This window comes from Mrakia frigida (assembly GCF_051309035.1).
Source record: "Mrakia frigida strain ATCC 22029 unplaced genomic scaffold BDY24scaffold_24, whole genome shotgun sequence".
In the NCBI taxonomy this organism is placed as follows: Eukaryota; Fungi; Basidiomycota; class Tremellomycetes; order Cystofilobasidiales; family Mrakiaceae; genus Mrakia; species Mrakia frigida.
The window spans coordinates 350,723-376,377 of record NW_027481257.1 but is presented as its reverse complement, the minus strand read 5'-3'; the positions used below and the strand labels follow the sequence as shown (position 1 = coordinate 376,377).

At 53.9% G+C, this 25,655-nt stretch overlaps 11 protein-coding genes across 11 annotated transcripts; 6 read left to right on the top strand and 5 right to left on the bottom strand.

The window, feature by feature from the left end:
• Positions 1-541: 541 nt before the first annotated feature.
• On the bottom strand, positions 542-3,085 carry BDY24DRAFT_395773 (uncharacterized protein). Its single transcript, XM_076641350.1, has 12 exons — positions 2,969-3,085; positions 2,782-2,843; positions 2,606-2,662; positions 2,398-2,469; positions 2,218-2,303; positions 2,083-2,136; positions 1,977-2,021; positions 1,843-1,903; positions 1,685-1,777; positions 1,539-1,607; positions 1,383-1,469; positions 542-1,303 (listed from the first exon to the last, which is right to left on the bottom strand). Exons 1-12 carry the CDS (start codon positions 2,987-2,989, stop codon positions 808-810), a joined length of 1,203 nt encoding a protein of 400 aa, XP_076494871.1. The 5' UTR covers positions 2,990-3,085; the 3' UTR covers positions 542-807.
• A 113-nt stretch (positions 3,086-3,198) lies between these two features.
• LCL3 (Lcl3p) lies at positions 3,199-4,906 on the bottom strand. Its single transcript, XM_076641349.1, has 8 exons — positions 4,627-4,906; positions 4,414-4,471; positions 4,233-4,327; positions 4,098-4,150; positions 3,906-4,016; positions 3,794-3,805; positions 3,530-3,693; positions 3,199-3,446 (listed from the first exon to the last, which is right to left on the bottom strand). Exons 1-8 carry the CDS (start codon positions 4,871-4,873, stop codon positions 3,263-3,265), a joined length of 924 nt encoding a protein of 307 aa, XP_076494870.1. The 5' UTR covers positions 4,874-4,906; the 3' UTR covers positions 3,199-3,262.
• Positions 4,907-5,151: 245 nt separating this feature from the next.
• BDY24DRAFT_395768 (zinc finger MYND domain-containing protein) lies at positions 5,152-6,798 on the top strand. Its single transcript, XM_076641348.1, has 8 exons — positions 5,152-5,304; positions 5,390-5,425; positions 5,529-5,765; positions 5,836-6,234; positions 6,308-6,335; positions 6,431-6,529; positions 6,608-6,631; positions 6,722-6,798. Exons 1-6 carry the CDS (start codon positions 5,188-5,190, stop codon positions 6,487-6,489), a joined length of 876 nt encoding a protein of 291 aa, XP_076494869.1. The 5' UTR covers positions 5,152-5,187; the 3' UTR covers positions 6,490-6,529; positions 6,608-6,631; positions 6,722-6,798.
• A 584-nt stretch (positions 6,799-7,382) lies between these two features.
• Positions 7,383-9,094, top strand: BDY24DRAFT_395766 (uncharacterized protein). The gene is made up of 4 exons (XM_076641347.1): positions 7,383-7,825; positions 7,948-8,173; positions 8,267-8,614; positions 8,731-9,094. The coding sequence occupies exons 1-4, from the start codon at positions 7,446-7,448 to the stop codon at positions 9,001-9,003; spliced, it is 1,227 nt and encodes a 408-aa protein (XP_076494868.1). The 5' UTR covers positions 7,383-7,445; the 3' UTR covers positions 9,004-9,094.
• Positions 9,095-9,185: 91 nt separating this feature from the next.
• On the top strand, positions 9,186-11,239 carry BDY24DRAFT_129972 (J domain-containing protein). The gene is made up of 8 exons (XM_076635997.1): positions 9,186-9,406; positions 9,540-9,681; positions 9,807-10,053; positions 10,142-10,181; positions 10,272-10,405; positions 10,509-10,849; positions 10,953-11,032; positions 11,133-11,239. The coding sequence occupies exons 1-7, from the start codon at positions 9,376-9,378 to the stop codon at positions 11,029-11,031; spliced, it is 1,014 nt and encodes a 337-aa protein (XP_076494867.1). The 5' UTR covers positions 9,186-9,375; the 3' UTR covers position 11,032; positions 11,133-11,239.
• BDY24DRAFT_395763 (uncharacterized protein) lies at positions 11,101-11,689 on the top strand. Its single transcript, XM_076641346.1, has one exon. The coding sequence runs from the start codon at positions 11,291-11,293 to the stop codon at positions 11,669-11,671; it is 381 nt and encodes a 126-aa protein (XP_076494866.1). The 5' UTR covers positions 11,101-11,290; the 3' UTR covers positions 11,672-11,689.
• A 244-nt stretch (positions 11,690-11,933) lies between these two features.
• Positions 11,934-14,301, bottom strand: ALO1 (D-arabinono-1,4-lactone oxidase). The gene is made up of 6 exons (XM_076641345.1): positions 14,042-14,301; positions 13,695-13,855; positions 13,053-13,538; positions 12,754-12,954; positions 12,477-12,688; positions 11,934-12,397 (listed from the first exon to the last, which is right to left on the bottom strand). Exons 1-6 carry the CDS (start codon positions 14,178-14,180, stop codon positions 12,118-12,120), a joined length of 1,479 nt encoding a protein of 492 aa, XP_076494865.1. The 5' UTR covers positions 14,181-14,301; the 3' UTR covers positions 11,934-12,117.
• A 408-nt stretch (positions 14,302-14,709) lies between these two features.
• Positions 14,710-16,689, top strand: BDY24DRAFT_395758 (OTU family ubiquitin thioesterase). Its single transcript, XM_076641344.1, has 11 exons — positions 14,710-14,856; positions 14,961-14,989; positions 15,109-15,156; positions 15,249-15,392; positions 15,466-15,484; positions 15,565-15,680; positions 15,765-16,036; positions 16,125-16,176; positions 16,270-16,356; positions 16,468-16,476; positions 16,564-16,689. The coding sequence occupies exons 1-11, from the start codon at positions 14,772-14,774 to the stop codon at positions 16,579-16,581; spliced, it is 879 nt and encodes a 292-aa protein (XP_076494864.1). The 5' UTR covers positions 14,710-14,771; the 3' UTR covers positions 16,582-16,689.
• Positions 16,690-16,967: 278 nt separating this feature from the next.
• Positions 16,968-17,412, bottom strand: RPB10 (DNA-directed RNA polymerase core subunit RPB10; the record flags this gene model as incomplete). Its single annotated transcript, XM_076637108.1, has 3 exons — positions 16,968-17,024; positions 17,157-17,220; positions 17,339-17,412. Coding segments are annotated over 3 exons (195 nt in total), but the record flags the coding sequence as incomplete, so codon positions are not given.
• A 501-nt stretch (positions 17,413-17,913) lies between these two features.
• ARC15 (Arc15p) lies at positions 17,914-19,247 on the bottom strand (the record flags this gene model as incomplete). The annotated part of the gene is made up of 6 exons (XM_076637492.1): positions 17,914-17,976; positions 18,072-18,134; positions 18,233-18,352; positions 18,475-18,547; positions 19,011-19,130; positions 19,210-19,247. 6 exons carry the CDS (start codon positions 19,245-19,247, stop codon positions 17,914-17,916), a joined length of 477 nt encoding a protein of 158 aa, XP_076494862.1.
• A 215-nt stretch (positions 19,248-19,462) lies between these two features.
• On the top strand, positions 19,463-22,738 carry TAH18 (NAPDH-dependent diflavin reductase). Its single transcript, XM_076641343.1, has 9 exons — positions 19,463-20,041; positions 20,124-20,564; positions 20,665-21,019; positions 21,142-21,291; positions 21,482-21,593; positions 21,748-21,891; positions 21,985-22,109; positions 22,262-22,356; positions 22,545-22,738. Exons 1-9 carry the CDS (start codon positions 19,539-19,541, stop codon positions 22,687-22,689), a joined length of 2,070 nt encoding a protein of 689 aa, XP_076494861.1. The 5' UTR covers positions 19,463-19,538; the 3' UTR covers positions 22,690-22,738.
• The last annotated feature ends 2,917 nt before the right edge of the window (positions 22,739-25,655 follow it).

The window sequence follows — 25,655 nt, the reverse complement described above, 5'->3', positions numbered from 1 at the left end:
TCTCCCTAATGGAAGGGATTCTCCCCCTCATCCAACTCCACCTGCCCTCCCCCTCCTCCCCTCCTGCCATTCACGGCCTCCTCCCTACTCGAAACCGTCGACCTCCTACTCCTCGGTACCGGCGGCGGCGGAGCCTTCTTGCTCGCCATCCCTAAGAACCTACCACTACTCGCGGCAGGAGCAGCAGGCACTCCCACCCCCGTCAACCCAGCCTTCTCGCCCTCCTCGTCCGCTTCTCCCTCCGACGCGCTCGTGCTGGAATTCCCATACGGATCCGGATCCGGCTCCGTCTCCGAGTCGGTAAGGAACGAGTTTTGACGAGCGGGTGCTGCTGGAGGAGGGGGGAGCCGACGAGGTGGAGGTTGGGTGGATGGGAAGAGGTCGGAGGAGGAGGAAGCGGAGCGGTGGGGTTGAGGACGGGCGGAGGAGGGAAGAGGAGGTGGTTGGGTTGAGATTGGGGAGATGGGTTCGGTGTAGGCTGAAGGGAAGAGACCCGAGTGACCGGTGGATTCGAGGCGACCGGTCCACCAGTCGGGGGAGATTTCAGAGGAGACGACGATGACTGAGAAGGAAGAAGAGGAGAGAGGGTGAGCTGGAGAGATGAGGAGGAGAGAGGGAAGTGATAAGGGGAAAAGAAGACGATACGAACCTTCTCCGACTTCAAAAGTGAGCTCGTCGGATGCTGTGCCTCGGTAGGCGAACGTCGATCTGTGAGACGAGAGAACAACAAGACGAGACGAGACGACGACACGATCAGCTCTCGTCGTCCTCCTCGTTGCCGACGCGTCTTCCCACAACCCCCCCCACTCACCGAACCGTCTTCTCCCCCGTTTCCATCCTCATCGGCGTCGTATTCCTCCTCGGGAACCCAGGAGCAGGAGTCAAACTCGAACCCATCATCACCGTCGCGCTCGAGAACGATCTACTCCTGTTCCCCGCACTCAACGCCGACACCTCTGGCCTCCCGTTCTCCCTCTCCCTCTCCCTCTCCCTCTCCTCCTCCTCCGACTCATCTTCTCCCCTCCTCCCACTCAACCCATCCTGATCCTCCGACAGAGCTCCCCACGTATCCTTCCTCGGCGTACTGCTCTTCTTCGACCTGAGAGAACCAAAGAGGGATTTCTTCTCCTTCCCGTCGCCTGATTTGGTAGAGTTGGAACGAGCTCGGTTTCCGGAGATGGCGGGAGTGGGTTCGTCGTCGGGGTCGTCGTTTTGATGGGGAGGGGAGGAGCGAGGTCGAGAGGAGGAGGAGGGGAGGGTTGGACGACGTTGAGGGAGGGAGGGGCGGGAAGAAGAGGAGGTGCTGGTAGTTGAGAGCGATAAAGGAAGGAGGTTAGGTGAGGAATAGTCGAGATGGGAGGAAGAGAGAAGGAAGAACGAACGATCCAAGGGAGTTCTTCGCCTCGACCAGCGCGTCGCGGTACCGATCGATGAACGAGACTTCTGCTTCGAGGAAGCTGTTTAGATCACTGGGAGATCAAACGAAAGAGAAGACCATCAGCTCGTTCAAACGTCGACGTTCAAGCTCGTAAACTCACTCAAGATAACTCCCCTCGGACTCGTAAATCGTAGCCATCCTAGCCTCGACGTCCTCCTGAGTCTCGTCGCTTCGAAACGACCAACCCAACCTGAAGTCAAGCTCTCGCCTCTTCTTCCCTTGATCGTTTCGAGAACTACTACTCACTACCTAGCCTTCGAAGTCCTAACCTCCTCCTCCAAAGCTCGGTTGTCCTTCTTGGAGCTCGCAGCTCGTTTGGTCGCCGCGTCCATGGCGAGTCTGTCGAAATCGATGGACGGTCAGCTCCTCCTTTCTTCGACGAAACGAGAGCAAAGAAGACTCACCTCCTCGAATCAAGCTTCTTCCGGAGAGACTGATAATCCTTGATCTGATCCATCGCTCGTTCTAGACTCCCAAAAAGAGCAAAGCGTCAGGTTCCGATCGGAGGGAGGGAAAGGGAGTTTCGACTCGAGCTCACCGAGTCCAGCGAGGTAGCCTTCTCCGATCTCTTGAACGTAGGAATCTACACCAAGACATAGTCAGCGTTCAGCTCGTCTGAAAAAGAAAGAAGATGGTGGACTCACCTTGGATAGCAGCAATCTTGCATTTTGCCCTCCCCATCTGAACCAGACTCTTCCCTGCTCGCATCAAAAACCCAGACCAGATCAGCTCTCTCTCTCTCTCCACTCAAGAACCTCCCCCAGTTTAACTGGACTGACCATAATCCGAATCCCTCCCTAGCTGCTCCCCAAAACTAATCATCACCAGTCCCAGCCCTTCTCCAGGGAGGACTTTGCCTCCGTCGCTGTTGGAACGGTCGAACGGAAACGAGGCTCGAGGTCAGCTCATCACCCCCTCCTTGTTCTCTACAAACTTTGGGAGACGACCGACCGACTCACCTCGTCTCAGGATCTTCACTCTTGGACTTCTTCCCCGTCGAGCGAATGTACGTCGAACTCGCTAGGGCCAGCCTATAAACAAAAGCAAAACGTCAAAACGGCAAAAACGAAGGGGAGGCGAGGTCAGCTCGAGTGCGGTCCTCCTTTGCTCTCCTTCTCCTCGCCTGGGAAGGACCCGAAGTATATACTTGGGATTTTTTAAACGCACCTCTCCATCCCCCTAGTTCTCAACTCGATATCCTGCTCCAAATCTCGAAACGCAGAACTACAAAGAGAACGAAACGACGGCGGTCAGCTCCTCTTCCTCCTTCTCAGCTCGTCTCTCTCTCTCTTCCCCTTTCTTTTCCTCGCGGTTTGAAAGATCGAGCGAGCGAGCACACGCACCTATGTTCCGTCTTCCCCTCTTTGAAAAGCCGTTCTCCGATGGATTGGGAGAACTTGTCGAACTGCAAGCGAAACGAGCGCAACGAACGAAGAGAAGGAAGGAGGGGAGATGGGGAAGAAGGAGTGAGCGAGAAGGAGAACGGACGAGCTTCTGAGAGAGCAAGGAAGGATCAAAGGGACCACGAACCTGTTTACCAGCTTTTCTCATCTCTGTCGTCGCTCGTTCGTCTAGCTTGCTGTAAAACTGCTGGGTTGGGTTGGGTTGAGAGGAAGGAAGGGAGGGGAGAGAGGATGGAAGTTAGAGGGAAACGAAGGACCGCGGGGGAAGGTCAGCTCCGAGAGAGAGATCGTCCCCAGGTCGCGTTGCTCCCTCCTTGCACGTCATTTTCTCCTCTTCGAAAAAAAAAATCTTCCAAAGATCGTGAAAAGTCATCCAATAAACCGAACCCATATGCGATTCCCCTGATGCTCGTTCTCAGTTCTACCTCCCAAACAACCTCCCAAAGAACCCTTTCCTCCCCATCGTCGTCCCCGTCTGATCAGCAGCCTTCGCAGATTCAGCCCTCGTCTCGTTGGGAGAAGGAGGGTTCTCCTTCATCCTCCTCTTGTACTCCGAAGGAGATTCCATCTTCTTCCCCAACCCCCAGATGCCTCGTTTCTTGCGCCTAACAAAACCCAAAAAAGCAAAGCCAAAATCAGCACTCCAAAGCGACGCGTTTCGTCTCCGCCGCGGCTGAGGAGACCTGACCTCGCCTCCTCTTCCGCCTTCTGGAACTTCTCGATCCCAACGTAAGAGTACTCTGCTCCTCCTGAGGTGTAGACTTCCCCGAAACCGGCTTTGAGGATGGAGAGAGGGAGGATTTCAGAGGGCAGGAAGGGGAGGAACCGGCGCGGGAGGAGGGGGAGTCCGACCTGAGAACGCGTAGAACGGAAGGAAGGGGAGGGGAGAGGTTAGGAGAGAAATAAAGGGAGGTTGGGTGAATGAGAGGAGGGGAGGGTAGAAGGGACGTACGATACGACCGTACTGAGTGAAGGAAGGAAGGAAAGGGGGCAGAAAGGAGAGACGCGTCGAGAGTGAGCGTCGAGGAACGATCCGAGAAGAGAGGAAAGAGAGAGGACGAAACCTGATCTTTCGAAGAAAGTAGGACCTTGACCTTCCGACCCAGAACCTTCCCTCTCAGGAACTCCAGCGCTTCAGCTGAAAGAGGTTGAGCGGGTCGACCGAAATGAGCAGCCTGCGAACGAAACCATCGCTCTCGCTCAGCGAAGGAAAACAACGCGACCAGACAAGGAGAAAGAGAGAGGGTGAAACCAACCTCAGGAGCATCCACCCCAGCTATCCGAATGTGAATAGTCTCGTTCTGGAGAGCTCAAGAACCACCCCCAAAAAAACAACGAACGGTCAACGATCAGCGACGCGAGCTTCGAGCTCGGAGAGACGTCGAGCTCACCTTTCTTCTCCGTAGGGATGAACCTGATCTTGAAAGGCCAGTTGAAGAAGATCCCGGGTGTATGGTATACTCTAAAGTTGTCTGAATCGCCCACGCTGTTCGTTTTCGTTGAGGAAAGAGAGTCAGGAGAGGAGAGAGGGGATTGAAGAGAAGGGTCCAAGCTGCATTGGTATGAACTCACCTCGTCACTCTTCCTTTGATCCATTTCTTCCCTGTGAGCATGTTTGGGAGGACATGATCTACATATCAAGCCCCACGAGATCGTCGAAAGATAGTCAGCTTTTTCACTCTCGTAGCATCCCCATCTCTCTCGCTCGCCTCAACATCGAGCTCAACCCCTCCCTGAAAGCTCCCTCCTTCCCTCCTCCCCTGCCTCGTTCGCTTCTAGACTGACCAGCATTCCGTATCCGTCTCCAAAACCTCTTGTACCCATACAGCAGCGCCAACGTTCCCGCTCCCGTTCCTGCTATCGTCAGACCAGCTTGTTGGGAAGGAGGGAGGGAGAGGAACCATCTGTTCGCCTTTCGCTCCTCGGTTTGGACGGTCTGGAGGAGCTGCTTCCAGTCGAAGGAAGGGAGGTCGATGGGAGCTTGAGCGACGATTAAAGGAGTAGGGGGTCTCGGGGAAGAGGTCGGAGCCATGGGACGAGTGGCTTTGGGAGGGTGAGGGTCGGGAGGCAAAGAGGGGAGGGAAGAGTCGAGCTCAGCTGGAGGTCGAGTTTGAGTCGCAAACGAAGCGATGCTGGATGGTCCAGAAGATTTTATTTCTCGATGTTTGGACTTCATTGGAGTTTGGCTTCTACTTAGTTTCATCGAAAGGTCATTTTTACATTTTTCCGCCCGAGCAAGACGGTCGTGAAGGGGCGATTTCAGCCTCCTTCTTCCTGAGCTCCACTGTCCTCTCTTCCCTATAACTCTCACTCCCTTCCCTCCCTCATCCTTCTCGTTTTGCTTCAATGACTTCTTCCTACGTCGCGAAGTTCGGAGATATAATCGGACTCTATCGTGGGCTCCATGGATCGCTGGTTGGGTTGCCTACGGCGACGGCTGCAATAGAGGCGTGGGACCTTCTCGTTCGTCCCTTCCCTTTTTCATCTCTTCGCTCCCTTAGTTCGGCTTCTCTCCGCCTCCAGCTGAAATGTGTATCTTCTAATACAGATGTCAGTACCTTCCGAGCAGAAGGCAGCGTTCCAGGTCAGCCAAAAGTCGTCGAGGGCTTTGAAGCGTTGACGGAGATGCTAGGACTGATTGCCCTGCACGTCGACGTTCTCTTCCTCTTTCCTTCCCCTCTCGCCAGGACGAGGTCGCAGCCGAATACCTCCCCGCTCTATTGCAGAGAGTCATGCAGCTGCCGATAGACTTCGAATCGCCGTCGAACATCAGCCGACTCTACATCGTTCTCGGATGGCTTCCTTTGAAAAGCCTTCCATATCGAAGTCGCTTCGCTCGTCAGCACGGAGAAGAAGCCGTAGCTTTCTATGTGGCCCTTCTCGGCTTGATCTACAAGCTCCCAAAGGATCTTGGACCCTTCGAAGTGCGTCGACAATCTCTTCTCTCGTCAAAAAGTCAACGCACTGACGCCGTTTCCTCTTCTTTGTGTTCAGGACGGAACCTTCCCGCTCCGACTGCTGGTTCGGCTAATCGAAGTCGCGAATCTCACCTGGCATGATCTGGTCTGGAACTATCCCGTTCCTTCGATTCCAGTGCCTCAGCCGTCTCCTACCGAGTTGCAGGCTCTGCATCGCGTCGTCGAGGTAGTCGAGAGGCAGCAGGTGAAACTCAAGCTCAGGCCGACGGACGTGAAGGAAATTGCCCGTTTTCCGAGGCTGGTCAGTATCTTGGGAATCAGCGATCTGGAAGTCGTGAGGTCGGACAAGGAACTTCAAATCCTTAAGCCATGGGTGTCTTGTGAGTGGGCACGCGTCGAAACTAAACGAGGACAAGAGCGGGAGGTGTGTTGCGTTCGATTGCCTGATGGGGAGGAGATGCGAGCTTGTAGTCGAGTGAGTTTCGCAACTTCATCTCTTCCGATAGAGTCCTTGGACTGACCAACTCCCGTTTTCGGTTCCTTTCAAGTGCCTTACTGTTCGCTTTTGCGGTGAAGGTTCGTCGCGTCGAGCGAGGCTCCTTCTTTCGTGGATCGTTTCCTCTCCTGTTTATTCTATACTAACGGAGTTTGTTTATTTCGTTTTCGAACAGGACATCAAAAACTGCATTGGAAACAGCACAAGAAGTCCTGCTTCACGACGAGTTGGTGACATGTCGAGGGGCCTCGTTCGAGACGCGATGGGATTCAAGGTCAGCACCTACATTTCCCTCTTCTTCCCGTTATCATCACGCCCCTCATTCTGATGATTCCTCTTCATATTTTCCCAGTCCTCCAGCTCAGTTTCGAGCTTCGTTCGTCCCAGCTTCTTTTGAAGTTCGCAGTCGAGACTTCTTTTGCTGACTCGTCGCTCCGCCCTCTCTTCCTCTTCCCTCCCTTCTTAGTAGCAGCTGTTCACTCGTCGAGCTATCTACTTTGAACCTGGTTTAACTTTCTGGCGGGATGAATGAGCCGTCGACGATTCCAGCTTCGGTTCTCGATGAACAGAAGGACGCGTTCCTTCTTCGACCTCGCCTTTTCTCTCTTCTCAACAACCTCTCTCAGTAAGTGTAAAAAGGGGAGAAACCAAGACGCCCAACAGTTATCATGAGAGCTCCCTGGGCTCAAAAGGGTCGCAAAAAAGAGAGGAAGGAGGGGAGTAACGCGTGGGTATCTCGAGGCGTAAATTCAAAAATCCTCCTTCTCCTCTCGTGATTCTGCTTGAAGTCTCGCATGCGTGGGGAGCATAACGATATTGAAGTGACCTCAAGGTCGAAGAAGCAAAAACATCGGAATCTCGTCTCAACAACGAGAAGGGGGACCGACGAGAGGGACGCGTCGGGAAGGGTAGAGAGGAGGAAGAGTTGAATGGTTTAGCTCGTTGACTGAGAGATTTGAAGCTCCAAAGTCATCTTTAAGCTTCTCTTCAGAAGATAGAGAGGAATCTGCCCTCCCATGAGCTTTTCACTTGACACTTTGTTACCCCAAAACGGTCGTGAAGGAGCAAAGACCCCCCTCCCTCCTTTCCTCTCGTTCAGCTTCGAGCTTCCTTCCTTCCCTGCCCTCCAACGACACCCCACCCCTCCCCACCCGCTCCTCCCTTTCGCTTCCCCTTGTAGGCTCCTGGGGATGGACCTCTCTCTGTTGGATCTCTCGGATCCCGACTTCACCCTCCGCCTTCCCTCTGAGCTCTTGACTCTTATCGCAGATCACCTCCCCGTCCCTCCGACTCTCTGTTCCCACCTCTCCAAGGGCGTTCTTCAAGGAACTTTCGAGACTCAAAAGCTAGGCATGGCTGCTGCTCCTTCCCTTCGACTCTTTGGATCTTCGCCTTCGGCTTCGCCTCCCAACTCGGCGTCGAAGGAGCTGGGAGCGATGAGACTCGTTTGCAAGCGATGGGAGGTCGCAACGAGGTCCGTCTTGTTCTCGAGGGGAAGGGTAAAGAGGGTGGAGGAGTTGGAGTTCTGGTGTGGAGAGGGTGCTAGGAAAGGGCTGAGTGGGTGTGTTCAGTGAGTGAAGAGTCGTTTCTATCGCTCTCAACGAAGGAGAAGGGAGGGAGACAAGAGAGAGAGAAGGAAGGGAGCGAGCTCGAGACGAAGACGGAGCTGACCTTTTCTTCGTTTCTCTGCAGACGATTAGACCTTCTCGTTCAGCCCTTCGTAGAGAAGGCCTCGTACGACGACAACCTACCTGAACCCTCGCTCGTCTTGGAAGCCCTTCTCGGAGCCATGCCTGGACTCTCCAAGCTCTCGATTCAAGCTCCCCTCCCTCTCACCCTCCTAGAGACGCTCCTCCTTCCCGAGTCTGAGGAGTTCAATCGGATAGAGCGGCTGGTAGATTTGGCTTTAGTGATTCAGGTGAGTTGCTGGAGATTTTCGATAGTTCATCGATTAAGCTGCTGAGGTCGGAGAACGAGCTGACCTTTCGTCCTCCTCCCTTTCCTCCTTCAGACCACTCGATGGGACGACCCCGACTTTGCTTCAGCTCTCTCTCGACACTCTCGGACTCTCCCCATCCCCGCTATCCTACCCTTCCTCTCCCTTCATCGTCACCTTCGCTCCCTCCATCTCGGCGGCTGCCAACTTTCCCCCCTTGACGTCGCGTCGCTTCTATCTGGACTCGCTTCGACGGGGATCAAGCTGGAGACCTTCTCGGTGGAGCTGTTGCTCGTGGAAGGGAAGGAGTTGGAAGACCGAAAGGAGGTGTTGAAGGTTGCAGGGGAGGAGATGGGAAGGAGTTTGAGGATGATTCGTTTCGCTGGGGTTGTTGTCCCCTTGGATGTTGTTGTTTCGAAGGAGGTGAGTCTCAGTCGATGCGTTAGTTTTTTATTCTAGGAGTGAGGTAAAGTTGATGTACACATCTTTCTCCGACTGACTCCCCCCTTCTCCTCGTTTCTTCTCTTCGACTCTTCCAGGACCTCAAAGAACTCCCAAACCTCCTCCGTTCCTTTACGCGTCTCGAAGGAATCCGACTCGGTCTACGATCGAACGGACACATCCAGGGAGTTCGCCTTCGGAAGATCGCTAGCCTGATGGGACGAGGGTGTAGGACGTTGAGGAGAGGAGTGGAAGGTGCCATCCTGTGGGAACAGTTCTGGCCGGAAGAGGTGTTTGTTTACGAGGAGGTGGGATGGAATCCAGAGAGCGAGTCGGAGGAGTCTGCTTTGAAGGAGGGGAGGGAGGAATAGTTGTGATAGATTCTATAGAGAGGTTAATCTTATCTTGCAGTTTAGATCTCGACATTTTGGGGCAGTGTTGATTTTTTCTTTCCCTCTTCGACGCGACTGGCGGTGTTTTGGCTCGTGAAAGGGAGAGAGATTGCGGATCGAAAGAAAGAAAGAGAGCGAGAGGGTGAAGGAGAACGCCGTCTTTTCTCTAACTGCAACAACCTCCGTTCCTGCTCCTCCTTCTCGAATCGACGTTCCTACTGGACCTCCCTTCCCTCCCCTCGTTCCTTAGGTGTACTCGAAGCCCTCTCGGTCGGGAGGTTGTTTCCCATCCGACTCCTCCAAACTCTCCTTCCTTCCGACGGCTTTCCCTTCCTCTTCCCCCTCTTCACTATGTCGAAGTCATCACCACCACCAGATGCAGGTTAGTAACCTGCCACCTACACCTACACGACTTGTCTTACCGAGCTTGGAGCTTGGAGTGAAGACAAGGAGAAGCTCACGCACCACGTTCCCTCCCTCTCGTTCCTTCCCTTCCCGCCCTTTGCTCTCTTCAGGTCCCTCCTCCTCCTACGCCATGATCGAAAAGATCAACGCTTCCAACGACCTCTACGAGATTCTGGGATGCTCAAAGTACAAATCCGACTCGAAGGAAATGAGGAAACTCTTCCTGCATCGAGCCAGGAACGTCCATCCAGAGTGAGTCGAGTCGATCAACCAGGGGATGCTTCCTTTCCTTCCCTCCCTTCCTTCCTCTCGCCTTCTCTCCCACACTAACTCTTTCTCCTCTCCCCCTCCTCTCTCCTTTGTGACTCCCTCCACAGCAAATTCCCTTCCTTCCCTCCCGCTACCTCCGCCTTCCAGAAACTCAGCTTGGCCTTTCGAATCCTCTCGGACCCAGCGTCCAAACGACTCTACGACGCTTCCCCTTCGACTTCTTCTGGGTCCCGAACCAGCTTCCCGAGTTCCTTCTGGAGTCACGATGGAGGCTTCGAAGGAGGATCGTCAGCGGGAGATCTCAGAGCAGCAGACGAGACGTTGAACGGAGTCTTGTTTCAGGTCTGGACGGAGGTGAGCTCCAACTCCTTCTCTTCTTTGTTTCCTTTGTTTTCGAGTCCGCCTGGTTCAAGCTGACGCTTTCTCTCTCAACCGTGTACAGTTCATCGAAGGAGACTTCCATATGATCAGGGTAGTCATCAGTGAGTAACAACGGGGGAGCGAGTTGATCGGGATGAAACGAGGAGAGGAGCTGATGAGCTTTCGTTCGTCCTCGTTCTTCCTCCCCTCAGACGCCATCAACGAGACCAACTCGGGTCTGAACCTCGGAAACGATACCGTCGAGACGTTGGAAGGAGCTCTTCGTCGCCTGAGAAGTCTGCTGCTGGGAGGTCAGAAGTATGCCGGCGTCATTCGATTCGAGCTTGTGAGTTCAACTTCCCTCCTTCGCCGAGCTCTCATCTCTCGAGCTTCCTTCTTTGAGTGAACTCGTCTCGCTTTGTCTGACCTTCTGCTTCGATGCGTCCCAGATCCGACTCTACGAGATCCAGCAAAACCTACGAGCTCTGCGATGGCTCGACTTAGGAGGTCGACTTCGTCTCACCCTCCAACTCACTCGGGTCGTCGTCTCGATACCCCTCCAAATCGACAAAGCTCTCAAAGATGAAGCTGAAACGGAACTCGTCGCTGAACGCAAACGACTCGCCAATCCAAAACCTCCTCCAGAAACTACCTCTCCCTCTCCTCGTCGACCAAAGGAACCTCAGACGATCTCTCAAGGACCCGAGAGCTGGACGGCTCCCACAGAACCAGAGATCGCCGCGAGTAGGGCTGGAGCTGGATTGCTAAATTCGAAGCTGGAGATGACTCTGTGAGTTTACGATCTTCGAACGAGAACGCGTCGAGTTTGGTTGGAGTCGACGAGCTTGTCTCCGAAGCGATCGCTGACTCGTTCCCTTCTTCTTCCTCTCCAGCAAAATGACCGCTGCGGTCCTGGAGAGTGGTGAAGGCTGGCTTGGAGGAGGAGGAAAGCAGGAGACGCTGGTCAACTGAGGTTCGTTCTGTCGAGCTGATCCGTTTCGCGTCACGTCAACCTACCTCGCTGACCCTCCCCCCCCCCCCTTCCCTCAACCCTTCGTTCTCCTTCTACCCAGTCTTCAACCACCCTCCTCAAAACATCTTCACTCCACTCATCCCATCCAATCCTCACTCCCACCTCGATCTCACCTAGGTCTTCCCCATCCCACGCTTGCTTCCCCTTCCCAAAACAACGACGACGCACGACGACGGACGCACACTCCCACGAACTCTTATGCCCTTTCTCTTTCTCCTCCCTCTAAACATACCATCTCCTTTTCTTCTCTTCGTCTTACGATCTTTCATCTCTCTTTCTCTCACTCTCTTTACGCTTTCTCCTCGCCTCGTCGTCGCCGTCTCCTTCCTTCGTACCCTCTTCTTCTTTGCTTGTACTCCCTTCGTTCGCTCCTTCCTTGCTTTTGCTTCTTCCAAACCGAATACATACCCCCACACTCCTCATGCATACACACCCGTCTCGTTTTCGTACCCTTCCTTTCCCGTCATCTTTGTTTTTGCGCCTCAAGATGATCCACGCGTTATCTACTCTCCTTTTTTTTTTCATCGTTTTTCTTTCTTGCGATCCCTTCGACCCGAAGGTCGATCTTTTGACGACTGATACTTAGACGTGTCGACCTTTCTACTTGTTATGCCCTTTCTGAGAGGTGGAGAGAAAGAGCGGAAACAAAAGCACGAAGGGGTCGAGGGAAGACAAAGCGCGCGTCGTGCCGTTCGAGCTCTCCGAAGATGGATGATCCGCCTTCTCGTTGTTCTCGAATACCTTCAACCATCGGCCTCGCTGAGCAGAATCTTCTGTACCTACGAGAGTCTAAGAAGTTGGACGAGAGGAAAGAGAAGACGCTCAGTCGCGTCTCGTATAGTGTACAGTTAAAAGCCGAGTCATGCATTCCTCTATAAAACGGGACACGAAAACGAGCAGTAAGCAATTCTAAGTAAGACCGAGAAAGGTCGAAACCTTTTAAACAACCCCTTCCCTCAGAAAAAATAAGCTACAGTAAAGACAATCCAACGCGTCGTTCCACACTCCTCCTCCGTCCTTCGAAACTAGATCCCTCTCCTCCCTGAACTCCTGAACGTTCCATCCTCCACGGCCTCGGACTTCTCCCCCAGCAGATGCCTCCGCACGTACTCGTTCCTGAACATCCCATCCGGGTCGCGGCTGGCGACGAGAGAGACGAAGCGGTCGAAAGAAGGGTAGAGGGTTCGAAGTTCGGGAGGGGTAAGGGTGTGAGCTTTGGCCCAGTGAGGTCGGCCTTGGTAGGAGGAGACGATCTCGACGAAGCGGGAGAAGTAGCGACGGTAGGGGACGGGGAGACCGTAAGGTCTGGAATCGAGAGAAGGAAGGAAGTAGAGTCAGAACAGAGCGTCGGGGAGGAGGGGAAGAGAGAGAGACGTGAACGAACCTGAATTGAACGACTCCGATGTAAACCGTCTTCCTTCCCGTACTCGGACTGAGCCAGATGTCGTCCTCGTCCGTCCAGCGGATCTCGATAGGGAAGTGGATACGGATTCCATTCGGGTTCTGCTCCTCCTCCTCGAGCCAGACCTGCATCTCTCGAAGGCAAGCGGGAGCGAGGTCGGCTGGAATCGCCCACTCGGTCGTGTATTGAGCGAACTGTAAACGAAACGAGAGTCAGACGAGACTTCTGAGCTTGAGAACAATGAGAAGATTATGCTCACGAGACAATCAAAGTTGAAAACCTTCCAACTATCGTCGATGTGTCGACCTTTCCGACCGTTGACGTGTTTCCAGGCGAGACGCGAGACGACGGGGGTGAAGGAAGGGATGTAGCGAGCGACGAAGAGGAGGAACTGAATGATGTGGAATCCAAAGACGACGTTTCGAAGGTAGGATCCGAAGGAAGCGTCTGACACGGCGGGCTGAGATAAGATCAAGAGAGAAAGGGGAAAACGCACATAATCAGCTCGAGATCGAAAGAGGTCAGCCCAAAACTGACGGATCCGAAGAAAGAGCTCACCTCGTAGGATCTGTTGGCCCTTCCAACGCTGACCGACTTGGCCTGAGGGAACCACCAAGCTCTGGTATGCTCACTGCTCCTCCCGATCTCCTCAAAGTTCCCATCCTTCGCAAACTCCTCGAACAGAACCGGCTCGACCGTCTCGTCCAACCTGAACGCCTTCTCGACCTGCATCCTCACCCTCAGGATCAACCCCGTCGTTCCCAGTCCACAAAGCGTAGCGAGGAAGAGATCCTTGTCCTGCTCTCTCGAGATGGTAACGACCTTGGTCTCAGCGGTGATGAGGGTGACCGAGAGGACTGAGGCTGAGAGGACGGGGAAGGAGGTCCCTGAGCCGTGGGTTGCTGTCGTGATGATTCCTCCTACGCTCTGGTCCGATATCGATCCGAGGTTGGACATGGCGAGAGAGTGGGAGGCGAGAAGTCGGTGGAGAGCATGGAGGGAGATTCCTGAACCGACTTCGACCACGTTCTTCTCAGTGTCGACCTGACAAAAAAGAAAGGAGGGGGAGGGAAAGCGGAGGTGAGCTTCGATTCGTCTTCCGCACTTGTCGAAGGAGCGAGAAGTACGACCTTCCAGACTTCGATTCCTCAGAGAGAAGTGTGGAGGAGGGCAAGGAGTAGACGAGTATAGGGGACTCACTTCTATAGTATCGTCCAGACGATCCGTCCTGACCATGAAACCTCGAGTGCAAGCTAGGTCACTTGGCGAGTGGCCAGCTCCGACGCATCGAACCGTCTGTCCTTCCCTCCGAGCGAGCTCGACGATGAGGATGCACTCTTCCTCGGTTGAGGGAAGAAAGACTAAAGCGAGGTTAAAGCGAGGGAGGGATCGAAGTGCGAGTGGGAGGCGGCGATGGAGATTGAGAGGGCAAAGAAGGAAGGAAGAGGTGAAGAAGGAGGGGTCAGATCGAGTCGACTTTTTGGCTCTTATCGTCGCTATTTTGCGACAAACCTGGATCATAAAGCTGTATAGAAAAGAGAACTAACCTGTGATGGGTTTACACTGGAAGGTTTTGGCCCAATTTGAGAATCCTGCTCGCTCTTCCTGAGCGTCGATAACGATCGAAGCCAAACGAGAGTAGAGAGCTGAGGTTGGGAGGGATTTTGGGTCGACCGACGAAGCCATCGGAGGAAAAAGGAAAAAAGGGAAGAAGAAGAGAGAGGGAAGGGGAAGGAGAAGAAGGGGAGAGCTGTAGAACTGAGCGATATAGAAAGCTTGAAGAGTTGATGCTGGACGTTGGGAGCTCAAGAGGGGAGGAAGGTCTCCAAATCGAGAAGGGGCAAGGGCAGAGATCGCAACATCGCGTCATCTCGAGATCGAGAAGAAAAATTGATCGGAAGAAAACTTTCTCTTTGCCAGATGCTATAGATCTGACGAGATGCCTGCCCAAAAATCTGCAGAGAAGGAGAGGTAATAGACAGACGCGCTGCGTCGGGGAGAGCTCGGCCAGGACTCAACCCTCGACCGATGAAGGGGAGTGGAAAAAGCGCGTTTGCACCTTCGAAAAAATTATCAAGTTAAGAAACTCCCAATTTCTCGCCATGATCTGTCAACGACAAGAAATGAGCTCAAGAAACTACAGAATCGAAATCAGTCGCTGCAAAGCTGAGGGAAGAAGGAAACGAAACTCGAGCTCACCAAAGCTCGCGAACCTCCTCCTCCTTCCCTCAACCCTCACCACCTCTGACTTCTCCTCAGCAACCTCAAACCGCCATCATGCAACCATCAGCACCTCCAGCTACCTCTTCCGACGCTTCTGCAAATGCGAACGAGCCCCCTCGAGTCGTCAATGAGGAAACGAGCACGTCCTCTCTTCCTCCCTCCCATCTCCTTCCCTCTCTCCTGCCCCACTCGACTCGTCCCGTTCTTCTCGACTGACTTTGGTCCCCAATTTTTTATTTTCAGACCTCTCCGACCTCACGGATCAAGAGATTGTTCGTCTCTTCTCTCGTATACTAACGATGGAAGGGGAAGAAGCAGGAAAGGAAGGAAGAGACGGTGAGCTCGAGCTGACCTCCTTCGCTTCCCTCCTCCCTTCCCTCCATTCCCTCAGATCGCGCTCTCTCAACGGATGAACGAAGACTCGGAAGCCGACAAGAGGGTACGTTAACCTCCTCGCTCGTTCGTGGAGACTCATTCCGACCTGTTTACTGACCTCTACTGCTTTCAATCTCCCTCCTTCGCCCATCGCAGCCTCTCCTCTCCCCTCCAGCTCCCCTCTCCGTTCTTCGAGAGGAGTACGAACGAGGTTCTGCTATCTTCGTCAAGAAGATTGATGCATTGATCAAGGATGGATGGAAGACGGTCTGGAGAGCGAAGGGGGATGGGGATTGCTTCGTGAGTGGATCTCTTCATGCTCGACCTCGAGCGACACCGACGGTTGACCTTCCTTCTCTCGTTGTTTCAACAGTACCGTGCTTTTGCTCTTGGTTCGTCCATTTGAGCATAGAAGATCTTGTTCGCTCACTTAGAGCTGACTCAAAACTTTGCTGATTTTCTCCTCTTTCAGCCTTCTCCCTCCGGATCATCTCCTCCCTCGACCCAGCTCTCGAAGCTCAACTCGCCGCCTCCAAGATCCAGGAATGCGTCCCTAGATTCCTCGAAGCAGGCTTCATGGAGATGGTGGTAAGTCTTCTACCTTCTCTCATCCTCGTCCCCTCTCTTCGTCCACTCACCTCCTTTCCCTCCCTCTCTTCTCTCTCCCGGCAGTTCGAAGACTTCCTCGAAACCTTCTCCACCTTCCTCCAATCCCTCGGAACCACCCCACCCCCCTCTGCAGCCCAAGTCCTCTCTCAACTTCAAGACCCCGAAACGTCCAACTCCATCGTCGTCCTGCTCAGACTCGTGACGAGCTCGTGGATCCGGTCGAAACCTGAGGAGTTTGAGTTCTTCTTGATGGGTCCCGATGGGGAGATGTTGAGCGTGCTCAACTTCTGTCAGAACGAGGTGGAGGCGTGTGGGAAGGAGGCGGATAACGTGCAGTGAGTTTTGAAGGGAGGAGGAGGGAAGGAGAGAGGACGGGAGCAACGCGCTGATCCTCGTTCTTTCTTTCTCGTTCCTCTTTCGTAGGATCATGGCTCTCTCAGCGTGCTTGGACGTTCCTATCAAGATCGCCTATCTCGTGCGTCCCCCTAATTCCTCCTAGCCATCGTCTCTCCGCTCCTCTCGCTCGAAACTGACTCTCCTCGCGTCCCTCCGTTTGTCTCTCCTCCAGGACGCGTCCGGCGACGGCTCCCACGTCGACATGCACTCCTTCGGTCCAGAAGGAGCTTCGGAGGTTCCTCTCAACCTGCTTTACCGAGTACGTTCGCTGTCTCTCTCTTCACCCTCCCTCTATCTCTTTCTCGCTGACCTTCCTTCCCTCCCTCGTCTCGTCCTCGCTCTCGCCTCCTCCTACCTCTCAACCTCCCAGCCCGGCCACGTACGTCCTCTCTACCCTCCCCACTCTCATCTCTCTTCCCTCCATCCACTGACCTCCGTCTCCTTCGCTCTCTTCGCCGCGCAACAGTACGACTTCCTCCAGTGAACCGTCCCACTTCACCTCACCTCCGTCCCTGCTTTTCTCCTCTGCTTCTAGTTAGTTAGTAAAAAAAAGCATGAACTCATGATAACGAAACGAAACTACCGAAAACACTCCCTCTCCCTCCCTTATACCACGTTCCCCCAACTCCTTCTCTCGAAACGCAAAGCCCATCCATCCTCGACGAGCTCTCCTCCTCCCTTCTCCTCCCTTGTGTGTATTTTGGTGACGAGTGGAAAGGGTTGGGTTGAAGCGAGAAGAAAGAGAGACTATCGATCTCGAGTTCGCTCCATGGCTGCATGGGCGAAAGAATAGGATGGAAGGAAGGGAAGGGGGGAAGGTGTGAGCTTCGAAGGAAGGGAAGGGGAAGAAGGAGCGAAGGTGAACAAAGGTTGAGAGAGGAAAGGAGCGGACGAACGGTTGTACTGCAGCAGTTTCTCGATGAGATCCTAAACGAAAACGAGAAGGGACCCATCCAAGTTGAGAAAGGGGAGTCAGTGGTTCGTTTCAGCTCGAGGGTTGAGTGAGTAGGAGGAGAAACGAGGAAGGACGGAGGAGCGAAGGGAGGGTTGAACACTCACCACATGAGTCAAAACCATTCTCCTACAGCAGTACCTCTTCAGTTGCAGTCGATCGAGAGCCTCCCTGCACAAAGCCCCAATGCAAGCCATCGAACTGTATCAGCCTTGCGCTCTTAAAACGTCCAACACCCTTTGAAGCGACGTCAAACGGTCGACCTCGAAGCGAAAGAGAGAACCCTCACCCCTCCGACATCTCCGAGTTCAACAACGTGAGGTAGGATTCCCAGAGGTTACCGACGACTTTACCGCACGAGAAACTGAACGAGACGAGGAAACGAGGTACGAGCGCACGAAGAACAAGTCAGCGTCGGAAGGGAGGGAAGGGAAGGAGAAGGAGCGGAAACGAACCATCGGACTGGGATGATCTGCGCACGAAAGGAAATTGCAAGGATTAGTAGAGCGGGGTGGGTGGAGGGGAAGGAGAGAGAGGTGGACTGACCATGGTTGGATGGGAGAGGAAAGGGAGGGTGGTTGGTTGAAGGGAGAAGGAACGGAGAGGGTGAGCTTCAATTTTGGAAAGGGAGGGCTGACTGGCCGAGGACTCCTTCGTTTTCCGTTGGTTTGGGTTCTCGTTCGGAGTTCAGATCTAATCGAGAGTGATAGGGTTTGAGAAACAGAGGTGAAGAAAAGAGAGGAAGAGCAAAAAAAGAGAAATCATGGATCCAAAAGACCCAACAACCCCAAACACGAACGGCGAGCGAACGACGCGTCCCTCCTCCCTCCTACCGTTCGTAACGAAGTAGAGCGAGACAGACGTCTAGATCGTTCGTCGATCAGTCATGACCCTCACGATACATCCTACTCCTGCGACTTCAGTCAGCTGTTCCGAACGAACGAGAAGCGAGAGAGACGAGTCAGCGAACCGAACGCCTCGACGCAAATGGAAGGGAGAGGGAGGAGGGTTGAAAGACGCACCTTCTCATGCCAAGTCAACAGCACCGAAGGGTTCACTTCCAGAAGTTCAGGTTTCTCCATTCCCTGCACCAACCAACAACCAAAACCGTCAGTCTCCTTGCGACGCGAATCCCTCCCTACCTCCCTTCGTTCTCATAAACTGCTGGGATCGAAACACGCACCTTGTAAACAAACTTCATCAACCCATCCTGTTCCTGCTGGGTCAACCCTTTAACGATGTTGGCCACGTCCGAGGATTTCGTAGAGTTGAGGATGAGGATGAAGGTCGAGAGGGTTTGGGTCTGAATGAACGACGAAGGGAGCGAGACGAGAACGACGAAGGAGAAGGAGTCAGGGAAAGGTTGGTTGGGTTTCTTCCGAGGAGAAGAAAGATGGGGATGGGATAGAGGGAAGAGGAGCGAACCTTGGCTTGATCGTGATCTGCACCGAAAGGGTAGTTGGCGAGGAGGGAGGTGAGGGCTGAGGGGATGTCCGACCTGCCGGTTGGAGGAGAGGAGAGGAGAGCAGAGGTGCGAGGGAGGGAGTCAGTCTTTGGGACGTCTGGAACAGGAAGAGCACGCTGGGATAGTATGATAAAGTGCTGGAGTCGGACGGAAGAGCTTTTGGGAGTGGGATGAAGACGAGAGCAGGGAGGGAGGAAAGGAAGGAAGGAAGGGACAAGCCAGCGAGGGTCGAGCTCGCTTCGAGCTCATCGACGTTTGTCCCTCCTCTTCCCTCTATAGAATCTAGCACGCTCTTCCAAGCAAACCTGCCTCATCTACAGCCTCTCTTCTCCCATCCTCCCGAAAGAAACCCTCAAAAACATCGGTCCTCCTCCTCTGGAAACGACGACGACCTCCGTCGTTCCTTCCCTCCCCTCCCCATCTCCCTCCCTCCCTCTCCCCAACCCACCTCTCCCCTCACCACCAACCCCAGTATTCCCCAGTTCAACTCACTCACCTTCCAAGCAATTGCCTAACCTCCTGCTGCACCCTCTTTGCGTCCTCCAGAGCCTGAGCTGCCGACCGAGGATCCGCGTCGAACAACTCCGAGTCCTGGAGGGTGTCCTCGTCGTAGGCGCTGCACACGAAACGAAACGAAACGAAGAAAGAGTTCAGGGTTGGAAACTTGGAGGAAAACTAGAAGAAGAAGGACGAACTCGATGTTGATCTTTCGGAAAGCGTAATCGTCGGACATTTGGTGGGAGAAGGGAGGGAGGGAGGAGGTGGGAAGGAGGGAGAGAGCTGGCGGTGATGGACGGGCGGAAGCGAAGTTGCGAGGTTGCTGCTGGTTTGAAGGAAGAAAGGTGCTGATGGGAGTCGAGAAACAGGTGTAGAGAGAAACGTTCTTTGCTTGTAAAAGTGCTGGGATGTAGTTGAGAGGTCAAACGAGAGAGATGGGAGGCTCGAATCGAGACGACAGACGTCCTCAATTCGCTGAGCTCGCTCGCTCGCTCTCCTTCCTTCCCTCCAAACTCCCAGCATCGGCATGCTTCCCGATTCCGCTTCCGGAGAGTCTTCTTCGGAAGAAGCCGACCTCCCTCCTTCCGCACCTTTAATCATTTACGCCTCCGAAACCGGAACCTCTCAAGACCTCGCCTGTTCGATCCATCGACACCTCCTCCTTCACTCCCTCTTTCCCCCTTCTTCCTCCCCTCCTGCCCCTCCTCCCTTACCGATCTCGATCCAAGCGTTCGATCATCTCACCTTACCTTCCCTAACGTCCACTCCGCTCATCTTTGTGGTTTCGACGACGGGGAACGGAGAGCCTCCGAGGCATTTGAGACCGCTTTGGAACATGTTGATGAGAAAGGATCTGCCCGAGGATATCCTCGATGAAGTCAGGTTTACAACCTTGGGAGTAGGGGATTCGGGGTACGAGAGGTTTAATTGGGCGGGGAAGATACTGAGGAGGAGGTTGTTGGGACTGGGAGCGAGCGAGTTTATGGAGGGACAGGAGGAATGGTGGGCTGATGAGAGGGCGGGAGGAGGGTGAGCTCGTTTTCTTTCTTCGCTCTGATCTCCTCCCAGATTTGCTGATCGGGTCCCTTTTCGCTTCTTGACTTCATAACAGCCTGGAAGTAACCCTCCAACCTTTCCTCTCAGCTCTCACGGCTCATCTCCTTCCTTACTACTACCCCTCCTCCTCCTCCTCCCCTCCTCCTCCTCCTCCGCTCCCTTCAACGCACCTCTTCCCTCCAACGTCCAAACTCACCCTTCTCCCTCCCTCGCCCCTCAACGGACTCGATCTCGAGTCCTCCCATCGAGAAGGAGGACCGATCTTGAAACGAGGTCTCTCGAAGGAACTGCTCATGGAAATCGACGACAAGGATTCGACTTCTTCGGCGACAAAGTCCGGTCTCGCGACTCCTCCCTTCGGATCTGGGACGAGAACGCCTGCAGGAGGAGAGGAAGGATGGTTGAAGGGGACGTTGGTAAAGTTTGAGAGGATGACGGAGGAAGGGTGGAATCAGGACGTGAGGTTCGTGGAGATCAAGACGCAGGAGGGGTTGATGTACGTCCCGTCGTCGTCGTCGTCGTTTTCTCTCTTTCCCCTCTTCCTCTCTTCTTCCCTCAACTCACCAAGGTTCTCAATTCTACTTCGTTTCCCGCAGCTACTCCCCAGGCTCCATCCTCCAACTCCTCCCCTCCAACTCGCCCGCCTCCCTCGCTCGGTTCCTCGCGTTGCAACCTCACCTCCCGCCTCCGACGCAACGGCTCCTCTTCACGCCCTCCTCCTCCTTCTCACCAAGCTCAACTCCACACCACTCTCATCACCCCAACCCAGCTTCGAGAACCCAAGCCGAACCGCACCAGAACCTCCCCTTGACGCTCCTCGAGCTCCTGAGGGACCACCTTGACCTGAGCGCGGTGCCGAGGAGGAGTTTCTTCCAGTGGATGAGGTGTTTCACGACGGACGAGAGGGAGATCGAGAGGTTGGATGAGTTTTTGCATCTGGAGCAAGGAGGGGTGAGTTCGCCGTTGATTTATCCTTGCGTTCGTTCGAATCGAGGGAGGTTGGGGGAGGAGGAGGAGACGCGTCGAAGCAAAAACGAGAACTGACTCGATTTTGGCTTGGTTGTTGGTCGCAGGACGACCTCTACGAATACGTCTCTGCTCCTCGAAGGACTCTCCTGGAGGTGCTGGCTGATTTCAGAGGGGTGAAGATCCCGTTGGAGTACCTGCCGGAGGTGTTGGGCAGGATCCGGAGGAGGGAGTTTTCGATTGCTGGGAGCTCGATAGTGAGTTCATGCATTCGTCGCTTCATTTCTTCCGAGATGAGGACGAGACACGTCGTTTCTGGCGAAGGAGAGATGTTGAGGACGGAGGAGTACGAGAGGGGAACGAGGAGCGAAGGAGGATCGTTCGACGAAAAACGAAACGACGCGCTGACTCCCGTTCATTTTTTGCTTTCCGATTGTTTTTTCTCAGGCCCACCCAGGATCCATCCAACTCTGCATCGCCATGGTCTCGTACAAGACGGCTATGCTGAAGGCTCCCCGGACGGGACTGTGTTCGACTTGGTTGAGCGGTCTCGAGATCGGTGAGTTTTCCTCGTTTCCTCCGCTCCCCTCCCCTCTTCTTCTTCTTCTTCTTCTTCTTCTCAATTCTCCTCTTTCCGTTCAAGTTTCCTAACGCGTCTCTTCTCCTTTCCGTTCGATTTTTTCGTTTCTCGTCCGTCCCTCCCTCCCTCTCAGGCGCATCCATCCCCATCCACGTAACCCCGGGAACGCTCACCCTCCCTTCCTCCCCTTCCACGCCGCTCATCCTCGTTGGACCTGGAACGGGCGTAGCTCCCCTCAGAGCTTGCGTGGAGCATAGGATTTTCGAGGGAGCGACGGGTCAGTCGCATCGCGTTTTTCGTTTCTTTCGTCGTCGCGTCGGTCGGGGGAACTGACTCTCGTTTTCGTTTCGGGTGTCGTTTCGGGAAACAGATACGACCCTTTACTTTGGTTGTCGATCTTTAAGCAAGGATTTCTTGTTTCGGGAGGACTGGGAACGGATCGGGAAGGAGCAAGAGGGGAGGTTTGCGTTGAGGGTTGCGGCTTCGAGGGATCAGGTTCGTTTTTTTTTTTCGCTCTTCCCTCTTCTCCTCCTCCTCCTCTTCCCGCCCTTCCCTCCGTTCTCGTCTTCGTTTTTTTTTTTGAGAAACGATCGTTTCCTCGTTCTCCGTTGACTGACTGGTTTTTCGTTGTTGTGCGAAACGAGCAGGAAGACAAGATCTACGTCCAGCACTTGATCAAGGAGGATTCGAAGAGCGTTTACGAGAAGATCGTGACCAGGAAGGGGCATGTTTTCATCTCTGGGTGAGTCCAACCATCTCATCCTATCCTTTTTTTATCCTTTCCCTTCCCAAACATCAACGATTCTCTTCGTCCTCTCGTCAAAATCGGAGACGCGTCGAACTGACTCCCCCCCCCCCCCCCCCCCCCCCCTCCCTCCCTCTTCCCCTCTCGTCCCCCTTCTGCTTTGTCCTTAATATTTTTGTTCGTAGATCGAGCAACGCCATGCCCCGAGCCGTCAAAGCCGCCCTGTCGTTCTGCTTGATTTCGGAGGGAGGGATGACCGAGGGGGAGGCGAAGGCGTACCTCGAGGGGATGGAGGTGGAGGGGAGGTTGAGTGAGGAGTGCTGGAGTTAGATCTAGAGATAAGATACATGTTTCGAGAGGTACAGAGAGTAAAAAAAAAGTGGGAGGGAAAGGAAGGGCGGAGGGAGGAGCAGGGGAGAAAGGGATCGCGACGAACTTCCTCCCTTTTCGTTTTACAGCCAGCCCTCTTCCGGTGAGATTTGAGAGGAGTTTCTTTCCTTGGGTCTACAAGAAGCGGGAAGTTGAAACTTTCTTTGAGAATTCTCCAAGGATTCAGAAAGCGTGCGTCGGAGGCAGAATCACTCTCCTTTTTGCTCTCAAAGAAGGAGCTCGCTCGAGTTGACCTTCAACTTCTCCGTCGTCCCTTCGCTTCGCCTCCTTCCCTCCCTCTTCCCTCTCTCGTCAGCCTTTATACACGAACCCCTCTTCAAGCTGGCAAGTTGGATGATCTACACGCCGAGTACGACATCCCTGCGTACCTCGTTCGTGCTGAGGAAGGAGGAAAACTCGAGTCGAGAGGAGAAGAGCTCACCCATGGAAAGATCAGTCTAGTCCTGCCTAGTCTTCCCTCCTCTTTCTCGACCAAAGTCAGATCTATGAGTTCGAATATATAGCTTCCTTCCTCTGTTACTCCCCAGTCCGATATTTGGGACGAGGAGTCGTGGCCGTCTCTGTTTTCGATCGGTCTTCTCCAGCTCGAGCTCGAGCTCACCCCCTCCTTCCTCCCTTCGCTAATCGATACCCTCCTCTTCCCTTCTCCCCCAGGTCTCTCGATCTCAGGTCTGACAACTCCCTCAAATCCTCATCTTCTCCTACCCGAATTTGAGCTCACGAGAAGCTTTGCAGCTACTCTCTTGACCTCCTTTCGTTTTCCTCAGCTGTTCAGCCCACCTCCATCCCTTTCCTTCCTCTCTTCCTCGCTGCTGGCCTGAGCCGAGCTTACCTCGAGATACCTCGAGCCCAGCCATCCAATATCCATGAGTCGATTGATCTGGACACATCTCGTAGAAATCCTTGATGAGCTCTCTATCTCTCTTCTTTTCGAACCTTCTCTTCCTCCCTCCCTCGAGCTCATCCGCTCACTTCGCAATCTCTCCTTTCCTTCTCAGCTCGAACAGCACTCGTAAGAATGCTTATCCGTTCCCGTGAGTTGCAAATCTTCTTTCCTGTCGATCGTCTACGCAACTTGCGCTGTTCCTCCCGAACAACCCGACGAGACGCCTCTTCCTCAACGAACCCTCTTTCCCAAAGCGCTCGCTTCCCGTCTCTCCTTTTCTTCCTCGCGGAACCAGCAAACTGAGTTCTTCTTTTGAAGGACAGTTCCTCGGCGGGTCTCTTTGTGCCCGATATGAAGGAGTGGAGAAAGACGAGGAGGGAGTCGACGCGTCGTTCCTTTTGCTTACTCTCTCCCCTTCCCTTCGCCGTCTCGGCTCGTTTTCTTCTCAGAGATCGAAAATCCTGTGCATACCTCTCTTCATGGATCTAGGTACGTCGTATGCCAAGAACACTGGCCAGTCTCACTCCCGAAATCCTTCCAAAACTTACCCTTCTTTGCTCTTCCTCTTCCTCCAGTCAAACCACGATGATCTCAACCACTCTTCTACTCCTCTTCACCATTTCTCTCGTGTTTCCCTCTGGATGGGCTCAGGTCTTTAGGGCTCCCGATGTTCCTCCTGTTGGTGAGTGCTGAATCCTCCGAATCAAGCGAAGCACGAACCAAAGATTGGTTGACATCACTCTTCTTCGCAGGCTCCCCGTTCATTTCTCTGGGCCCATCTGTTACCGTCGGGTACACGGAATATGAGCTTATTTATTACCAGGATATAGTAGAATGTGAGTCCCGAATCACATAAACTAGGCCTTCAAAATCGAACTAACTTCTCCTCTTGTCGTCAGGCTTGAGTCTCCCTGATTGCAAGGGCGAGCTCATCGCCTTCTCGCATGTATCAAGCCCTCGAGAAGGCTCCTGTGCGTGCACGAATGAGGGTCCTCCCGACGAGTCCACTTTCTTAGCCGAAGCAGGAGACGACGACGCTCGAAACGTGAGTCGTTCCTTCCCCCTCTTTTCGTTGCCGACTGGTTCTGAGCCTCTCTTCTGAAGATACTGTAGATATACTTCGAACCGGATAAGACGTCCTTCGCAGGATTTCACTCCTGTGGCTCACTTTCCATCGCGGCTGCCGATCTTTCTTACACCGGCGCCTGTGCGTTGATCTCTTCGTCTTTCGTCCTCGCCGTTGCGATATCCTGCTGACCTCTCCGCTGCTCACCAGACTCCTGTGTCCTTCAGGTATGCAATGTCTACATGGAGCCTGAATTTCCCGCTTTTCGCTACGGCGCGTACTCTTCTGCGACCAAGTCTTGCGTGCGTTTCCGTTCTCCCGCTCTCTCTCCGTGCGAAAACTGCTGATTTGTTCGTCTTTCATCCTTTCATCTTCAGTATTGCGTTAGTAGATTGAGTTCCACGCTGCCTTCAGTTTTCCCCTGCGCGATTTCGTTCGCTGTTTTCGATCCCACTCACACTCCTCTTTTTCGGGTTTCCAGTTTAACGATTACGCTGTCGTTACCCCTGGAGATTGTAGCACAGATGGAACAGATGCTCAGGTTCGCACGTCGTCTCGTGGCGCATTTCGAAGGAGTACTGACGCGTTTGAAGTTGCTGTCTTAGATTTACGAGGGGATGTACCGACCACCTGTGTGAGCACCTTCTTTTGATGCAGGAGACCGAACTGATGCGATACCTCCATCTTTCCTCTTGCAGCATTACGTTCCCGAACTCCAGTTCTTACCCCATTGGCTCCAGCTCAGTCTATCCTCCACCGTCGTCCATCTTCGATGGCTTTCCCATAACGTCCTCTTCCTCATCCTCGTCCTCCATCTCGTCTTCGTCCTCGTCCTCCTCATCCTCATCCTCATCCTCATCCTCATCCTCATCCTCATCCTCATCCTCATCCTCATCCTCATCCTCATCCTCATCCTCATCCTCATCCTCTTCTTCAATCATCACCTCAACTTCC

Bases quoted from the DNA above. Each gene is read 5' to 3' on its own strand.
- BDY24DRAFT_395773 (XM_076641350.1), bottom strand. From the start codon at position 2,989: ATGAGAAAAGCTGGTAAACAG. The intron at 2,470-2,605 runs GTGCGTTTAAAA...TTTTGTTTATAG, and splicing joins AGAACTAGGGGGATGGAGAG to GCTGGCCCTAGCGAGTTCGA. The intron at 1,608-1,684 runs GTGAGTAGTAGT...GTCGTTTCGAAG, and splicing joins AGGACTTCGAAGGCTAGGTA to CGACGAGACTCAGGAGGACG.
- TAH18 (XM_076641343.1), top strand. From the start codon at position 19,539: ATGCTTCCCGATTCCGCTTCCGGAGAGTCTTCTTCGGAAGAAGCCGAC. The intron at 20,042-20,123 runs GTGAGCTCGTTT...ACTTCATAACAG, and splicing joins GATGAGAGGGCGGGAGGAGG to CCTGGAAGTAACCCTCCAAC. The intron at 20,565-20,664 runs GTACGTCCCGTC...CGTTTCCCGCAG, and splicing joins AAGACGCAGGAGGGGTTGAT to CTACTCCCCAGGCTCCATCC.
- BDY24DRAFT_395758 (XM_076641344.1), top strand. From the start codon at position 14,772: ATGCAACCATCAGCACCTCCAGCTACCTCTTCCGACGCTTCTGCAAAT. The intron at 14,857-14,960 runs GCACGTCCTCTC...TTTTATTTTCAG, and splicing joins AGTCGTCAATGAGGAAACGA to ACCTCTCCGACCTCACGGAT. The intron at 16,177-16,269 runs GTGCGTCCCCCT...TCTCTCCTCCAG, and splicing joins CTATCAAGATCGCCTATCTC to GACGCGTCCGGCGACGGCTC.
- LCL3 (XM_076641349.1), bottom strand. From the start codon at position 4,873: ATGGCTCCGACCTCTTCCCCGAGACCCCCTACTCCTTTAATCGTCGCT. The intron at 4,328-4,413 runs GTGAGTTCATAC...GAAAACGAACAG, and splicing joins ATCAAAGGAAGAGTGACGAG to CGTGGGCGATTCAGACAACT. The intron at 4,151-4,232 runs GTGAGCTCGACG...GTGGTTCTTGAG, and splicing joins CATCCCTACGGAGAAGAAAG to CTCTCCAGAACGAGACTATT.
- BDY24DRAFT_129972 (XM_076635997.1), top strand. From the start codon at position 9,376: ATGTCGAAGTCATCACCACCACCAGATGCAG. The intron at 9,407-9,539 runs GTTAGTAACCTG...TGCTCTCTTCAG, and splicing joins ATCACCACCACCAGATGCAG to GTCCCTCCTCCTCCTACGCC. The intron at 10,054-10,141 runs GTGAGCTCCAAC...AACCGTGTACAG, and splicing joins TGTTTCAGGTCTGGACGGAG to TTCATCGAAGGAGACTTCCA.
- BDY24DRAFT_395768 (XM_076641348.1), top strand. From the start codon at position 5,188: ATGACTTCTTCCTACGTCGCGAAGTTCGGAGATATAATCGGACTCTAT. The intron at 5,305-5,389 runs GTTCGTCCCTTC...CTTCTAATACAG, and splicing joins TAGAGGCGTGGGACCTTCTC to ATGTCAGTACCTTCCGAGCA. The intron at 6,336-6,430 runs GTTCGTCGCGTC...GTTTTCGAACAG, and splicing joins TGTTCGCTTTTGCGGTGAAG to GACATCAAAAACTGCATTGG.
- ALO1 (XM_076641345.1), bottom strand. From the start codon at position 14,180: ATGGCTTCGTCGGTCGACCCAAAATCCCTCCCAACCTCAGCTCTCTAC. The intron at 13,539-13,694 runs GTGAGTCCCCTA...CTTTTTTGTCAG, and splicing joins GTCTGGACGATACTATAGAA to GTCGACACTGAGAAGAACGT. The intron at 12,689-12,753 runs GTGAGCATAATC...TTTCGTTTACAG, and splicing joins TTTTCAACTTTGATTGTCTC to TTCGCTCAATACACGACCGA.
- BDY24DRAFT_395766 (XM_076641347.1), top strand. From the start codon at position 7,446: ATGGACCTCTCTCTGTTGGATCTCTCGGATCCCGACTTCACCCTCCGC. The intron at 8,174-8,266 runs GTGAGTTGCTGG...TTCCTCCTTCAG, and splicing joins ATTTGGCTTTAGTGATTCAG to ACCACTCGATGGGACGACCC. The intron at 8,615-8,730 runs GTGAGTCTCAGT...CGACTCTTCCAG, and splicing joins ATGTTGTTGTTTCGAAGGAG to GACCTCAAAGAACTCCCAAA.
- BDY24DRAFT_395763 (XM_076641346.1), top strand. From the start codon at position 11,291: ATGCCCTTTCTCTTTCTCCTCCCTCTAAACATACCATCTCCTTTTCTT.